We start from the raw sequence: 17,868 nt of genomic DNA, 5'->3' as shown, positions 1-17,868 counted from the left end.
CTTTAATAACCTGATTTTTTTTTCAAATAACATTTTGTAACAAAGTAACCATAATGTTTAGTAATTTGTTTATTATACACCTAAACTTTATTTCTGTTAAAGTTATTGCTTTTTAAAACTTTTTGACGAGTATTATAGTTGCAAGATAAGCTTGAGTTAGTTTAGGTATGCACGTAGTTCAAACTTTCACCACCGACGACAAGTGGGGCGAGGAGCGTTTCTGGAGTCGCGCTCTCGGAGCGTGTTTCCATGACAACCGCGAAAAGATGGCAGCTTCTGCTCTGCGTCCGTTCCTATCCACTTAGCGTCTTGCGCGGGTTCTGTCCATAGGCGCTAGCTCCACGGAGCTCTGACCCGCTTGTGCTCAAGCCTGCAGCTCGCTCGCGGCCACACCAGCAGCATGAGAGAAAAGCAAGGTGGGTCCGTGCGTTTCCTCCTTTCCGCGTGCGATGTACGGAAAAAATAGTTGCGCACCAGCGCGCGCCGCTCCCCCTGTAAGTACGGCTTCGAGCGGCGATTCCGAAACACACTCGAGGAAGCGCTCCGCGCGCGGTAGTTCGTGCTAGTCGCACTGCGTTTCCTGCGCGTGTGTCAATGTCTGCGCGCGTGCATATACATTACGGCACATCGCAGACGAAAGCAAGGCTTCTTCTTCATCGAAGAGTTGACTTATTTTCCTTAAGTCGTAGCACTCCTTTGAGCACCGGTCCGTTGTAGCCTTGGGCCGACGCCGGAGCGCTCGGGTTAGGGGCGGCTTGCAGGGCGTGAGAAAATACTTGGGGAGCTGCCAGCGTCGCTGGAGCTCGGGTATACGTATCATTGAAGGGTCTTGGGGTCTCCGTGGGACGTCCCGCTGTGTTTGACAATTGTGAAAGGCATCTGTCATCACTATTTGGGCGCCAAATCGATACCGTGCTTCTCTTTATCATTATCTGTCACGTCATGTGCGGTGAGCTCTCTAGTGCAGACTTGTCGTCCGTGCGTCTCCGACTGCTGAATCGATATTTGAATCATACCGGGCTTTCCTCTGAGCTCAATGATCATGCAACTTTAAAGCATGCACCAAAGCACGCCCTGCGGTTTGAGTGCTACGCGCTCGGAGAAGAAAGTCGCCTGACGCAAGCCGCGTTCTATTACTTGTTCCGGTCGTGCTAAGTTGGCAAGAACATAGAATACGCTCTACGCCAAGTGTGCGGAAAAATATTTAAAGGTTAATGTCTTTTGTAGGTAAATATAATTTTTGCGCATTTCTTTAGCGTGTTGTAATTGCTCGTTTCCTACCGTCAACAATTATCTGCCATTTCGGTTGACACCACATGCAATGTCATTTCGCGCTGCTCTAATTCGTTATGTGAAAAATAATAGTTGTCTGACGTAATACATACTCACCTGCCAGCAGTGCCTTCACTCTCCAACTAAACATAATGAATTCCGTTATTATTATTATTATTATTATTATTATTATTATTATTATTATTATTATTATTATTATTATTATTATTATTATTATTATTATTCCACTGCTAACCCGAATTACTCTAGCATCTTCTTCTGACACCTCCGTGGTATTTCGTCTGCAAACCGTACGAAACCTCCTGCATGCTAAGCTTGCGTATTTTAGCATCGCTTCTACCATTTACAAGTGTTTGCCGTAATTCTGGACAGATTATTCAATTAACGCTATGAGTTTTCAAACAGCATAAAAAGGGGGCAAAATGGTATACGTAACACGGGAGGGTGGCATAATTCGCCGACTTTGGTCCCAAAAATTTTCATTTCTCTTCGATGAATGAGGATGCTCAGACGTCCACGTTACCTCCACAAGAAAGTGTCGAGGTAATTGCGAGGGTATTCGACGGTGATTGTGGGGATAACTCAAAATTTCTCGTGGCTGTGCTGGCTAAGAATGTATTTTTTTCACTGTGAACTGTGAATGCAAAACCTAGTTTCACTCGGCAATCGACACTACGTGGAAGCAATTATTTTGTTCTTGTTTTTGTTTATTTTGATTCTTTCTTCTATTAAGTATCTCACCGCTAAGTACTTACAAGATGGCACAAAAAGGGAACTAACTGAAGTGGAACTAAAGGGAACTAAATGGAACTAACCTAAACGTGTTTTAATTTTACATGTGCTAAAATCTCTAAACCGTGCGATGATAAAAATAACGCGAAAAAGCCGTACACCAAATAGAAATGGCTTTTACACCAAATCAGTCAAACAGCGGCTTCATATAAGTTGGTCTTTCATGATCATGCCAACGAAGAAAAATGAAGCTACATCGTTTTTTTTTATTGTCTTTTTACTTGCTTCGCTTTAAACTACGTCCAAAGGGTCAACTTCACAAGGATTGAAACTTAGACAAGGGAAGAGCACACAGCGTGCTCGGTCTTGTCCGTTAGAGTTTTAATACAGCGCGGTTCAGGAACATGTATAACCAACAAGCCCCCGTTTTAGCCTTGCAGATAGCAAGGACGCAGTAACGCAAACGAATGTTCGTTTATTTTCTTTTTTTACTACGGGCGGATGGATGGAACGCACCGTGACCGTAATGGCTGTGCGTGCCACGCCAAAGCCAAAGCGTGCCGGGCATGTGTGGCATAACGAAAATTCCGGCATGCCCCGTTGGAAGTGTCGCCGCATTCAGGAAGTCAACCATCGGCGCTGCGGCGACGCGTTAGCGCCAGGGGCTTGCGGCCGACAAAAGAGGCGGTGATTACAGCCAACTTCGGCCTTCTCAATCGGGCAGGCGGGAGCTGTGGGTTTGCGTGCGACGGGGATAGCGCATCAAACGCGCTCCGGCCCCGGCCCACCGCATCGCGCACCGTGCATCACTGTGAGACAAAACGAAACTATGCAATCTACAAGGGTCTTCTGACAACTTTGATAGATTTCTATCAGATAGCGCCACAACTTATGTGACGACATCATGGATGGATGACAGGTAGCACTCTTAAATCTGTCTCAGTTCAGGTATCATCAGGAAGTGCACGGCGTGGTTCAAATTTGATACATGTATAGGAGAGAGCACGTCAACACTTGTCACGAAAATGGAACGAGATGGTTCCATGCGGTGACATTTAAAAAACCAATGGGTGGTTGCGCAGATCGAAGGCGAGTTAGGCCAAGTGAAGCGGGATGTGCCCCATCGCTATTTATGGATTAACGAACTTAAACGCAGGCGCTCGTATAATCGAATCAAGATTAGGCACGCTCTGACGGTCAGCCGTGGGTAAAAATGGCGTTGCTACTCAGGACAGTGCGCGAGACGGCCGATAACGTAGACAGCTCAACTGAAAGGGGATCGCGTGTATGCCGGATTCAGACTGTTGCCGCAACTGTCGTAATAACTTCAATGACGTCATTCCACGTCTCAGCCGACCGAACTGCGTGGCACGCCGTTTTTTTTTTTACGTCCATAGATCACGATATGGCTTTTGCGTCGGTAGTCTGACATAGCCTAATCCTGCTCGAGGAATTGCGCACGAAAAAAAAAAAAAAACGATGTGCGCGATGGGCGCACACTGTGCCAGAGCAGTGGCAAATCTGAATACTGACGCAAGCTCAACTGCAGTAGGAGGTTGGGAACATTGTCAGGGCCACTAGTAGGGTCCACTTCTTCGGCATCGGTGATGTCCGCCGCTGCCGGCACATCGTCATCAGGACTTATGAAATCGTGTGCCAATGTGTCATTCGGAATGGTAGAGCCCAAGGTTCATTTCCGGGCAGGGTTTAATTCCCGGCCGCGGCGGCCACTTTTCTGATGAAGGCGAAAAGCGAAAATGCTCATGTCGGGTTCAATTCCCGGCCGCGGCGGCCGCTCTTCTGATGGAGGCGAAAAGCAAAAACGCCCGTGTGTGCGAGATTTCGGCGCACGCTAAAGATCCCCAGGTGGTCGAAATTAATCCGGAGCCTTCCACTACGGCGTGCCTCATCGCCTGCGTTGCGTCGGCGCGTTAAACCCTTCAATCAAATCAATCACAAAATTAGTAATTTTCATGTGCGGCCAAATAGGCATGGACGGGGGCGATGGCGTCATCATGGGACGAAAATATTCTCCCGCCGGACCAGATTTTCAAGTTCACGAACAAGAAATCATCATCATCATTATCAGCCTACCGAGTAATCAGCCTAAAGTAACCGATTACAATTAAAGTTACAACCTCAAAAAGTAATCGAAAAATTAATATAGAGCAGGGGTCGGCAACCTTTTCAGGTGGAGGGCCGAGTTGCATGAAGCCGACGCGACGGAGGGCCGGACAGCGAATCGGGCGGTGGGGGGAGGGGGGATGCTTTGCAGGCAAAGAAAAAAAAAATCAGCGAGTTGACTATATTATCTGGCAAAAATGGACAATTGTTGGGTTAAATGTGAAGAAGTGAGAAGTTGTATGACGACTGGACGCGATCAATTCTTTGATCTTGTCTCCCGTCCAACCCCATTTGAGGTCAGAACTGGCGTGTCAGCCTTCAGACGGGAAGTGACAGGAGAGTGGTGGGGGTCCTGACGACGTGCTGGGGGCCGCATAATACTGCCCCGCGGGCCGCAGGTTGCCGACCCGTGTTCCAAAGTAATTGATCATTTCCCACGTTACTTTTCATAAAGCTATTTTATTCATCATCAGCAGCAGCCTATTCAGGTCCCGTGCAGGACGAAAGCCTTTCCCATTGACCTCCAACCGCTCGTGTACTGCGCTGCTCGAGACCACACTTTACCCCCGAAGTTCCGTATTTCATCCCTCTATCGTGTTATTGGCCTCTTGCAAAAAAATCCATTACAAAAAAAATTATTATTTTAAAGGAAGTCATTGCATTACAAAATTAGAGTAACATATAGGTAGTCGATTACAAGTGATCCATGGCCTGTAATGCGTTACGCACAAGTCTGTCCACGGGACATAGCGGGAAAAAATGGATTATTGTAATACCGTCATGTGCGAGGTCTGCTCGCGTGTAATATTACGCTGACAGCCGGATGGCAACTCACGGACTACATAGGTCAAGGCAAACAAGACAGCGCAACGTATGCAGTGCAGCCTGTATCCCCCAAATTGCCGAGAAGTTTCGGATACGTCGCCAAGGTCGACGTGACAGCTGTCGCCGTACTTGAAATACCGCGACAGGTTGCTGTCATTCCGTGCAGTTTCTTTTTTCCTTGGCAGGCGAGACAACTGGGTGCAGAATAAAGCTCTACAGCAGCCTGCAGTGCGGTTGCAGTAAGGACTGTTCACTACTGCACTACTCCCCCGCACCATCGGTGTTCGGGGCGTAAAGCAATTGATTGGTGTCCCGAGTGCTAATGCGTAATCCGGCTTTTACAAGAAAGGCCGATCGATCTTTGCTAACGAACAATGCGGGCCTTTACGCATTTGGTCGTTCTTGAGCAAAACAATATGCTATGTCTCCCGAACGTATCAAAAATGTTCGGATAGGTTGCCAAGGGCAACGCGCCGTGCTTGTCGCCGTGCTTCAATTACCGCAGCAGGTCATTGCGATGGCCTACGGGTTTTTCTTGTTAATTATATTTATTACCTGCCCGGTTCCTTTCCTTCCCAATGTGTATTTTATACGCTGACGACGCGACTATCTTTAACTCAAATTAGGGAGTGAGATCCCTGGTTTCGAAATTCAATTATTACCTAAATAACACAGTTAAACCAGTTAAACGTTGTTACAACAACAATTTACAATTAAAATTATGCTGTGTTTTCTAGTGTCACTAGATAAGGTTACAGAGTATCGGAACTCTTTTGTCCTATTGTTTGGTGCCGCCGCCATGATCATTGGTCAGTTCGCATCACGTGACATTTGTTTACACTGCGACGGTTCATGGGCGCCGCCATTTTGTTACTTGTGCAATTTCAGTCGGTAAACTGCGGTAGCCTTAGCTTATCCTGCTTGCTCTGCGGCTGCGCGTGACTGACGTCGTTCCGAACGCGAATCAAAGATAAAGCGCGTAAGAGCATATCAGCAGCAGAAGTGCGTCCGAAGATGCCGTTTTGCTGCATCTTCGGCAGTGTTGTTAACAATCGACCCTGCAAAAGTTAGCGGCGAGCCTGTAGAAGCGGCCATATCGCAACACTGATAAACACCAAAATGGCCGCCATTGCTGATTAGCATGCCGAAGTGGCGGTACTCTTATACTTCTTCTAGGGACACTTCTCCTCTCGCCAACGGGCTCCGACTGTAATTCGTCCTAGTTACTCAGTGCAGCACCCGCATTATCCAAGTGATGATTCAGCATTTTTAAGTGCTCAACTGGACGCTAACCTCAAGTATAATCACCACACTGCATTTACAAAAAAAAAAAGCCCTATATCGTACGGGTGCTTATCGAAAACTGTCCGTATTTTTATTGCTGCCCAATTACCGCATTGCTGTCTTTCTTGAATCTCACGTCACATATTCTATTAGTTTCTGCAGCAACACTTGTAAAACTCGTCGAACTTCACTTCAATCTATACAAATCAAGCCATTGGAATTACAACATATAGTCCCTATTATATGCTTATGCGAAATCCCGTTTAGAAAAGGCATCAGTCCGTTGCAAGTGTTGTTAAACATAACCTTTTTTAACAGCGGAGCTGTTGTAGCTGGCCGTAATGTGTGGCGCGTAACGCGTTAAAAAAATTCGCAGTGGCTTAGCTCGGCTATGCCAGGATATACGTAGCGTGAGCTAAGGTTCAGCAGTCCAATCCAGTCCATTCCAGTCCATTCCAGTCCAGTCCCGTCCAGTCCCGTCCAGTCACTGCTCCTCGCGCGTGCGCAGCACGGCTCTCCAGGAGCCACGCGAAACGGCTATCAAGCGGCTCCGGCGCAGCGTCAGACTTGGCTACTGCGCAACGGAGGTGCACAGCTGGGCACGCCGGCGCCAGTGCGTCTGCCGCGGCTATGACGTCACTCCTCTGGAATGCGCCGACCCAATTGGATTGGTCCAATCCAATACAATCCAATTTAATCTAATACAATCCAAATCCAATCCAATCCAATTCAATGCTTCTCGCGCTTGCGCAGCACAGCCCTTCAGGGTCCACGCGAAACTGCTCAACTTCGTTCAGTGTAGCTTACGCTCCAAAATTCCAAGAAAATGTCGAGCGCTTGTGAGCGCGTGCCTCGAGGCGACTTCTGAGCGTCCCAGGCTCGCGCAGTGGCTTTAGCAAAAAAAAAAAAAAAAAGAAGAAGAAAATGCTGGCGAAAACCTCGGGGAGCGCCCCGCGTTGCCTAGCAACCAACAAAGCCAGAGCTGGCGCAACACCTGCTCCCCGGAACCTCGACCGGACTCTGGGAACGCCCCTTATGCGCCCCCCCCCCCCCCCCGCCCCCCGGACTCTGGGACCGGACTCTGGGAACGCCCCCTTGCAAAAGTTATGGAGGACCCTACGATGAACTTTTTTGGTCCTTCTGTCTGCTCTTGCAGTTAAACTATCTGCTCTTACAGTTAAAAGTCGTTTAGTCATTAACGTGCTGCCTTTTGTGTGTCTGGCTTTGTTGCATAGCTGGCGCGTAGCGCAAAAAGATTACGTTGAAATGCGTGCTACGCGGAGAAAAACATAAGTTTACTACATGTCATGCAGCGAATCCTCATGGTTTGGCAAAAGAAAAAAAGTTAAGAGGGGAGGAGGAGGCTTCGCGGGCCGCTGAAATGCCCTCGTGGACCTTCGTTGAAAACCACTGATCTAATCGTACCCCTTCATTTGTACCTTGCCGCAAAGTAAAAGCTCTGAATATAATTGAATAAATTAATACATAAATAAATGTTGGTATACCGGTTATCCGTTTCAACGGCATCTCGACCCACATCCTTTCGATACAACTCGTTGAATCAACACGATAGCCCTTCAGTGCGACCTGCATTGGGATGCGAGCAGAGGGCTGTCGCAAATAATTTGGAAGAATAACGGTTCGCTGAGTCGCCCGCATTACCGTACTGCTTGTACTGATTATCTGAGCTTGGGGCCACTGACAGACTGTTTGCACTGCACGCGTTGTGTTGCTGTATAGGATCCCCTTTCTGCACACATGTCGAATCGAACAATGTGGGTCGCTTTTCTCCCATTCTTAACAGCACTGTAGTGGCGAGGGGGGGGGGGGGGGGTAAAACCTGTACAAAAAAAAAAAGCTTTCGAAATTATGCTCTCTATCTTTCGTAAAAGGATGGCTGTTTTCCACACAAATGCGGGACACGTTATTTTAGAATACCACGCTGCACTAATTACTGAAATAATGTCTTTTCGCTCTCATGAGCGAACCCCCGGAATTACAAAAATTGCTGCGTTCGTGGTGCACGTAACGTAATCAAAGTAAAGCATCACAGGCAGTTACTGTTAAGATTTTTACAAACTTCAAGATGGTTTTCGCCAAGGTATGTGTGTGTGTGGGTGGGGAGGGGAAAGGGGGAGGGGGAGGGGGGAGGGGGGCGCGGTCTCTGATCTTTATTTTTTCTCTGAAACAGACGAAGCTCGATAAATTTCACCACAGCAAATGAGCTTCTGCGCTATAATTAAATTTAAAAATAAAAACGAATGTCACCTTATTCGTCGCCCAGGAAGCATAAAATAAATAAACTAAATATAACTAAATAAAATAATAATAATAATAATAATAATAATAATAATAATAATAATAATAATAATAATAATAATAATAATAATAATAATAATAATAATAATAATAAATAATAATAATAAGTAAATAAATAAATAATACAAATACAAATAAAAATAAAATAGAAAATAAATAAAATTAAATAAACTTTTTTTGCATGCTAAGAAAGACTACGACAAATTAGTTTCGTCGATCATCAGTAGAAATTTGACAGAAAACCCAGAAAAAGTTCAAAATGCTGATTGTTTAATAGCTCACCAAATAAGTGCCGTACCGATCAATGCATAAACGGCGTGCCCGAAAGGATATACAGGGTAAAATGTTAGTTTACTCATTAGAACGATAAGTAGCTTGCCTCTTGTCCCCGGTGTGCGAGTTGCCTGACGTTGTGCTGTTTTTTTTTCCTGTGTACTTTTCCCGCACGCTGTTTGCACTGTGCCGTTTTATCGCCGTGGTGTGCTTGGCGTTGCTGTTCTGTCAATTCCCCTCCACTTTCAACCGGAATAATACCAGGTTTGCATTTAAGAACAGTGCTATTTTAACCTAAGTCTGCGCTAAGAGGTTATCTACCTTTCACCCCTCATGAATTGAAATTCTCCCCTCAAGTTTATTAAAACCTCACAAACATCGCGTCACATAAAACGCGTTTCAGTGTCACCTCAGGTACTGGGATTAACAATTTTGGCTTGATTGGGTTGAACAACCATGTGCCTGTTTAATGTACCCTAATTCCGTTTTCAGTTAATATGACTGGTAAGCATTCGTGTACATATTTTCTTTTTAGGCGTGTGGAGTACAAGGTGCTTGAATTTCTTTTCGGGTCATACTTATTTGTGCTTATTCCCAGTAGATAGTCCACGGATGTTCTTTTCGAGAGCTATATTGACAAAAATAACCTTTTTTGTTGTCGCTTATTGGTTTTTTCTTTATTTTGATTCTTCGCTGCTTTTAAAACTCACGGGAGGCGCCCTTGCCGTCTCAGACGATGGGGCATACTCCGTAGCCTTGTACTATGAATTCAAACCAACGAATTTAACCAAAGACATTTTGTTGTTGTTTTGATGTTTTGCAGCTCTGCCACAGTGAAAGTTCCGACCGTGCAGAAGGGAATCCCGGAACTGCTGGGTGGCTTATAGGAGTAACGCGGTTAGACAGCGGATAAATCATTCTCCCACGCACGCACAAAAATACTCAAATAAAAATGGGGAGGAAAACCGACGCACCTCCGGCTCAGTTGAGAACCGCTCTCTCTCTCTCTCTCTCTCTCTCTCTCTCTCTCTCTCTCTCTCTCTCTCTCTCTCTCTGTTCGTTCTTCCGATTTGGCGGCCGTTTTATGACCGCTCAAAATCGCGATATCAACGATCCGGTCGGTTTACTCCGACCGGGATCGCCTGCGCACTGGAATGAACGGAGAGCCGTTTATTAAAGTGCACGCGCTGGAATGCTCGCGTGCTCATCCTAGGCGGAACTCGCTCGCAGCGTGCCGCGGTGTTTTGGCTGGCGATGGCAGGAGTGGGGGAACGGCGCAGCTGCGCCACTTTTTATTGCGGATGTCTGGAATTTTCTAGGTCAGTTGTGCTCCTCGCGTGCACGTGACGTCGGTCGTATCAATGTATCGCCATCTTTTTCTTCTCTTGTGCCCCTCCCTTTCCTTCCTTCCTTTTTTTTTTTGTTTTACTGGCTGGAATTGCGACAGTGTTGCGTTTTCAGCTATTGAGATGGTGGTACGAAAGGCCGTTCCACTGATGTGCGGAAGGAGCGCGGAAGCGCGTGCCTTGGACAGTGGGTGGAGTTTGAAGTGCAGGGGCTTCACGCGCGGTTGCACGGGCTTTCTTTCTCCTTTCAACGACTGGATGCACAGGGAAATTATGGGCCACCAGTGAAGGATCGGCGCCTGCACAAGGAAACAATAATCAATTGAATTGTTCCGTAGTGTTGGTTTCGCTGCGCGAGCCAAGAAGTTCCACTCCGAAAGATTAGTTCACCGCTTCGAAGTGTATACGTTATGTGCGCACAAATTAACACTGCGTCTCTTCTGTGCTCATCCGTCTCAAATCCCCGACCGTCCCTTGTTTTAAAGCGACGCTTTCTATGCCGCACTGATGGTGGCCGGCCCGTCACCAAAATGCGGTTTACACAATGGGTTTCACGAAACGATGATGATGATAAGCGAAGGCACGTCAAGCGCCCCAAGAACAAAAACGCTTCCCGTGGTCAGAATCGAAGCCTCGCGTTATGGAGCCGTCGTCTATGCGATTGCGCCATTCCGACGCGGTCCAAGCAGTTTGGATTTCGGACTTTGACTTTGACTCGGGTCGCACGGGAGAAGGCTTCTTGTTTTAGCCATCTTTCTTTTAAAGGGATTCTGCAACACTTTCGATAAACGCTTTCACTCTTTCCTTCGCGTCTGGAAGCAATGCGAAAGCTACGGTTATCGCTAGCCTGCAGCGGCACTGCGCGATTTGCTCATCGACTTCCGTTTCTGCTTTGCTTTTGTGGCTTTATTTTTAAAGTTGCTATCGAAAAGCGTTCAATGCTGCAACTGAGGGAAAACCGGCCAGCAGCCGCTACAAGGCCTCAGTGACGTAATTCGGAGAAAAATCTTTTGAGCGAGTTTCCAAGTTATCTGATGAGCATAGAGCAGTAATTTTTGGCTGAAGTCGACCCCTAAGTACGGGGTGTGTTGGGTGACTAAGTTCTGCAAGCATTTAAGATTTCGAAAGAAGTTGGAACAAGTGTTGCAGGATCCCTTTAAGAAAGGGGCTTTGGTTTACTTATTTTTATTTTACAGCGACAGCGATCAATGGAAATGCGAGAAAACTCTCATTATTGCGAAATCGCTTTATGCGAAATCTCGAGGTTCTTTGGCCCCCACTGCAGTCCATGAAGAGTAAAATCATCTCCGCTTTTAACGAAGTATCGCTTATAACGAAGCCTGTTTTCGAGGGCTTTATACGTGGGTTTCGCGCCGTCCGCCATGCGCGCCGAAAACAGTTACGTTAAAGCGCGTTAAAAATGTTTCTGCAAGCGTATACGTAACGAAGGAAAGCCAGCCTCTTGAAGAAAGTAAACAAAAGCAGATACAGTAAGGTCGTTTCATCCTTAATGCACGTCCCAATGTCCCGGAATTAGCACTGATGTGTGTTTTTGTGCATAGTAACTCCAGATGTAAGTACTACTCATCACGCGCTCAGCATCGATTGCTTAGCATGTGTTTGTGTTTTTCGCGACCGCTGGGTGTGACACGAATCTACAGCACCGCGCTTCACGTGTACATAACTTCGAAGAGCACAATAGCTGAAAGAAAGGGTATGCCGTAAGTGAAGCACGACAGCGTGCAGCTATTGTTATGGCTGCCGCCCACGGAGAAAGCGAAGGGGGTGGTTGTGGCTGGTGTCGTGACTACCAGTCGTTGAGCGAGGAACTCTGGGAGAACCCAAGACTAGCGCCCAGATTCCCAAGCAGTGGTCGATTACAGCTTTTTCTTGCCGGCGTTCGAGAAAGCTTAGGCTTTCTTTTTCCCCGCTCTTTTCAGAAAGTGTTTTCTTTTGTGTGTACGAAGCACCATGAACTGTTGTTGTTTCTCCTTTTACTCGCTTGTTCGAGCAGCAGCAATTACCCGCAGTGCGAAGAGAAACGAGAGATGTCAACGACCCTTTCTGTGACCTTTCCCTACGTCTGCGCCTGGTTCCAGCGTTTTCTTGAAATAATAACCGAAACTGACTAGCCAATATCGGAATCGCTTGGCGGAGGTGAAACAGGATGTATTGTTATTAGAGAGTTTTAGCAGTCCGTTTGTTCCGTCGTGTACGTAGTTACCGTGTTGACCGGGACCCGACTGCGCCTGCGCGAGCGGAAGGGCGAGGAGTAAGGGGGAGGAGACGCACCCCACCATGACGAATGCGCGGACATGGCGAAGGCCGGCCCGCGGAAGTAATCCCCCTACCGCGACGAATGCACAAGTGCCCAGACGAGTCCCTGTCAACACGGTAACTACGTACACGACGGAACAGACGGACAGCTAAAACTCTGTTATCTCGAAACAAGGAGCACTGCTGTTTCTTTAACGAGCGTTCTGAGCGTTCTTTCATAACTGTTTTTCACATTGATGTTGTTTTATCTGCCAGGAGATTTTGCATGTGAGTTAAATCTACGTTAAAGAATATATTTTGTGCGCTTCTGTTAAAGGGGCCCTAAACAGGGTTTCAAAGGTTGCGATTTTACGTGCGCAATCGCTGGAGTACTATACAAGGAACGTCCTGCCGCAAAAATGGTTTAAAGGGACACTGAAGTGATTTGTAAACATTGTGGGATTACTAGCGCAAATTGTAGTTCGGAGTCCGTAGGCCTTGTTTCGACCACTCTGGCCTCGTTTACGCGAATTTATTTAGTAGAAAAATCAATTCGAAAATGCTGTCCTCCTCTCTTTACGCTCGCCCATTTTCTGTGGCGTTTTCGTGTGACGTCAGCAGGAGATGAGCTGGAAAATGGCTGCGCTACTGCACGGTTCGCCGACCAGCCGACCTACCGATCGAGTCAGTCGGCCCAGCGTTTCGTCCGCCGGCCGCCGACGGGTCGTCGCTATTCGCTCGCTCAATTTAAACTGAGCCACAACACCTTTGTGAATGAAAGAATGTGCCTTTCTTTACTTTGTTAGTTTGTACACTGTGTCAAACACAGTGTCCGGGTCGCTCCACACAAGCGCTGCACAAGTGCACATGCGACGCTTCGCTGACTTTACGCTAGTAGGAAAATCTAAGGCCAATTGAAGGCGGGAGAAGAGTCAGCGAAGTCAATATAGGTACTATGAAAATAAAATCAACTGAAACTTTTACCGTACAGCGCAAAACTAGGGAGCAGGAAGCATTTTTTGCGCTGGGTAAACAAGCACAGCGGTCAGCAGCACGACCGCACATCTGCGAACGCTTTTCCGCCAAAGAAATGCAATTGCTAGACGTGAGATATTGTGGAAGTTTGGGGGACGCTTACTGCAGGAGCGCTATACAACAAATAGTCACATAAAGTACTTGAAATGCTTAAAATAAATAAAAGTGTAAACTGGTTATACATTATAGACCTTATATATCCAACCCGGTAAGTGCCGGCTCGTGGCCTAGTGGTTTGAGGCGTCAGGATTACTGTTTTGAAAGTCGCACGTTCGAATCCCCGAGAGTACGTGTTTTTTTTTTTTTTAAGTTGATTTTTCCGTATGCGGCCGATGTTTTCTGAACTGAGTTCACCCTTTTTGGGCCGTAACCTTCACTGCTCCACGAGCGCGATCGCAGAACGCGCGCATACTGGCAATGACGCGCTAGCGAGTTCTCGTTGGCGTGCTGTTGCCACAAGCACCGACTGCTTGCGGGCAGTGGGCCCAGGCCTCAATCAGCACACCCTTGGCGTGGTGCGAACTAGCTTTTTACGAACAGACATGAGTGAGGCAAGCTCCGAATATGCGGGAAAAGCGCATGGCATTTGAGAGTCTGCGGTGACGCGGAGGGCGTTCATCCACTGCGGAGGCCTCGTCTAGTGATTTCTACGATTCTAAGCCGCCCTGGGAGGTTTATCTTAGACATTTGACAGCCGACAACATGGCAGAAGCGCGGTACGGCGATTACTGAGATATCGAGAATGGCCATCCAACAACGCCATCGGATGTCAAGCATGTTGTTTTACTGAACCGAAACCGAAACCGAAACTTGTGTGATTGCTAACCTTGGGCATCGTCCAATCACGGTGCCCCCCCTTCCTGACGTCACAGCCTTTAGTTGGTGCGGCCGCCGCAAACCGCGCATGGTAGTTTTTCTTCTTTCGCGCTTTGTAAAATAATTACCGATTTGTCAACCGGATAAACGATGAATAGTGTGTTATTTTGAGCCAGTCTACACAGTGCAAGCAAAAACGGGAGCTTGACAAATTCACTTCAGTGTCCCTTTAAAAGCGTTGGTTATTAGCCGAGTTATCGTTCATTAAAAAGGGCCCGCAATAAGGCCTGGAGCGTATACCCTCTCACCGCGTCTCCAAAGCACTGCGGAATCTGTGACGTCACCGACCGGATTACCACAGTTCCGTTCAGTGGGTATTTGTAGAGACACTGCAAACGTGTTTCCTTCATAAAAATAAACAAATTACGTAGCTCACGACCTTTTTAGTGTAGAGTGCTTTGTAGCAATTAAAATTTGTTATGCGTGAGTGAAACGCCGCAAAACGGCTTGTAACATTTAATCAAGCTCGCGCTGCGCCCAGCGATTGGGTTAGTCGTTCGTGCCGGATATTGTTTAAGCTCGAAATAAGCGTGCGTAAACTGCAGCTGAACGTTCATCCACAACCGCTCTTCCCTGACTAGAACGACTGTTGGCATTTTCACCTGAATTATAAGCGACCATGTTGTATTATTTCGCGTCGCATTCTTTTTTTAAGCGAAGCTTCGATGGCTAGAATCCGGGATTTTATGGTGTCCGCCTTGGCGTTTGCTTCGGCGATAAGCTTAGTCTTTGTGAGCTGAATTTCCCACATAACGTCTTTCTTGCGCACACGATGACGCCATAAAATCCCAGACCCTAGCCATCGAAGCTTCGCTTAAAACAACAACAACAACAAAGAAAAAACTGTGGTTGATTCCTCTGTCATACGAATCGATAAAACACGAAAGTGAAATGTGCTGCGAAATCTGCAGCTGAGCATGATTTGAAGGTCGGCGGCTGTCTTGTGGGTGTGCTTGGCGAGCGACGTCCTGCTGGCGGGTCACTTCGGCAAAGGTGTACTCGTGTCATTACCGTGACGGATATGACGTCAGTGAAATATTGGTGTATCCCGGCATAAAACACTTTGGTGTTAAAATATAAAACCCGACAATGAACAACCCTAAGTATTACGTATTCTTTAGTACGAAATGTTGCTTCCCCCCGAGAAGACGCTGTGTGCACGGGTGCACCCTTTACAGGTCGCTTGCTTCGTTGTACTGGCGTCATTTCCGTGACGGATATGACGTAAGTGAAACCTTCGTGAATGCCCGAATAAAATCTTTCGCGTTAAAATCTGAAGGCTATGTAGAGTGCGGCCGCTACATACAGAGGTTTTCCCGGCCTTTGAATACAAACATAATGAGGTTTGTAGAATAAGTCCTGGTGTAAATGGTGCGCACAGAGCGTCACGGGTGCGATCATGATTGGTATATGAACGTGCTCGTCCGTTCCTCGTTTTAGTTAGTTCCAGTGGCGCCACGCAGGCTGTTTATGTTACTAAGCCAAGAACCAGCTTTTCAGACAGCGTATGCTCTCACGAAAACCAGTGATGTTTCCTCTCGCGCTCAATGCGCCATTTGCCACCAACGCGTTAAGCTCTCGGCAAATCGAGCAATAATCCCCATCGACTCCCGTTACACGAGCTCGCAGCTCCTCTTTTCCGCCGCTCGCTGCGCGAGGCGCCAAGTGTACCATTTCGGTCGTCGTGTCGAATGGGACTCTTGATGGTTTTCGCTCGTTCGCCAACGCCCTGCGGAATTGTTAATCCCTCGTAGTCCTCTCCAAAAACATGTTCCGTCTCGCCCCGAAAGAGGTGGAATGAAGGGCAAAAAAAGTACACAGTCAGCGATAGAAGCCTCAGGGGCACAGATCATCGAGGCACTGGAGAAAAGTCTACACAGAACGCGGGCGGCAGCGGGAAACATCGATTCTGCGGCGATGGAACCCTCGTTCAAGAGATTGGCGGGATTAGGGTGCAATTCCAGAAGGCTCGGGCCGTTATTTGAGAGGACGGGGAGAGCAGAGCGCTCGCGGACATGGGCAACAGCGACCTTGGCATTTGCTCAGCGCTGTGCCCGGCTTCGCGTCCGCATACGGGATGCGTAGATGCCGCCAGCCTTTCCGTTCCCTCTTTTCTTCTCCCTGTCCGAACACACTAATTCATGGTAATGCAGACAAACTGTCGTACTACGAAAAAAAGAAGTGAACAGGATGACATGCTCTCCATGGTTGGGGAATTTTTTTTTTCGTTCTGCCGCCGCCTAGTCATGATAATGCGACGCAGTGTCGTTGTCGGCATAAAACGAACCTCATACCGAGTCATACGCGTTTAAAACGTTTTCGTTGTGCAAGGCCGCTCCTCATGGAATTTCCCCCCCCCCCCCCTTACCTCGAGAGAGAGAGAGAAAACTTTATTCTTTAAACAGCCCTAGTCCGGGCCGTCGTGCCACAGTCTCTTCATTAGGAGACGGCTGATCCGTAGAACTCCCAGAGGTCCGCACTAACACGAATGCAGTGGGCCGCCAGAAGTTCTTGCGTCGATTTAACATCTACGCCAGGACCCGGGTTCAACCTCGAAAAAGCTATATCTAACCCGAAAACTCGTTGTTTTATGCTCAAACATTAAATTATCCATCGAGCAAGGAAGCCGGCGTCAAAAGCCGGTTCCTAATTACATATGACTGCGAACAGTTCCACAGCGCGCGCGCCGCCTTAATAAAACACAAGAAAAGAACTGCGCTGCCGGGTAACAATTGAGCGTGAGAAGATCGAAGTGGGAAACAGAGTGCGTCAAGTATGCCCGCGCTGGCCCCCCACCCAGCGGCACAACAGGGTCACCGTGCGTGAAAGTGGAATTATCAGATATATCGTCCTGGTGATTGCGGTCTACGGCTTACGTGACGGCGTAGAATCTCTAAGAAGTAAACCGCACCGATTCAATCGCAAAACTCTAAAACATAACCCGCAGCAAAACTTAATAACATTGCTCGCAGCGCTGAACTGAAGGAGCAATTCTCGGTGTTTTACTCGGTGCTGTCGCATTCAGAAGTGTTTAAAATGCTTCGGTGCTCCCGGATTTGCTCTTTGAACTTTGTTGGAAAAAAAAAAAACTAAACTGAACGTGGCTCACTGCGAAATTTGTGTAGAGTCTGATTGAATAAACTTAAACGACTGATTTGATTAGGAAAGTGGGTTCTATAGGCTGTGGTGCCCATAATGAACTTAATAAGGTGACCGTGCAACAACGCTTGCTGTTTCCGCTTCTTGTCCACTTATATCGCAATTTATAATTGTTTTGCTTCGTTTCCTTTATATGGACACCAAGACTGAGAGGCTTAACTTGAGCATCACTTAGGTGTTCTAGGGGCTGTGGTGCCCATAACGAACTTAATAAGGTGACCGTGCAACAACGCTTACTGTTTCCGCTTCCTGTCCACTTATATATACGCTGTAACATATAGGCCAACTTTAATGAGCAGAGTCATTCCTGCTTTTCTTTGGTTGAACAACTTTGAAATGGTACCGG

The 17,868-nt window shown here is 47.3% G+C and overlaps 1 protein-coding gene across 2 annotated transcripts in view; it reads left to right on the top strand.

Moving 5' to 3' along the window:
- The first annotated feature begins 265 nt into the window (after window positions 1-265).
- Window positions 266-17,868, top strand: part of LOC144170463 (uncharacterized) — a 116,097-nt gene continuing 98,494 nt past the window's right edge. For both annotated transcript variants that reach the window (XM_077700287.1, XM_077700286.1), the window contains exon 1: window positions 266-416. In XM_077700287.1, coding sequence (XP_077556413.1) covers window positions 401-416 — 16 coding nt within the window. In that variant the 5' untranslated portion in view covers window positions 266-400. The remainder of the gene's footprint in view (window positions 417-17,868) is intronic.

The sequence above is a fragment of the Haemaphysalis longicornis genome, unplaced genomic scaffold (assembly GCF_048455015.1).
Source record: "Haemaphysalis longicornis isolate Haplotype H1 unplaced genomic scaffold, Haemaphysalis longicornis Haplotype H1 scaffold_2, whole genome shotgun sequence".
In the NCBI taxonomy this organism is placed as follows: domain Eukaryota; kingdom Metazoa; phylum Arthropoda; class Arachnida; order Ixodida; family Ixodidae; genus Haemaphysalis; species Haemaphysalis longicornis.
The sequence above is the reverse complement of the archived record's forward strand: the minus strand, read 5'-3'. Positions and strand labels throughout refer to the sequence as shown.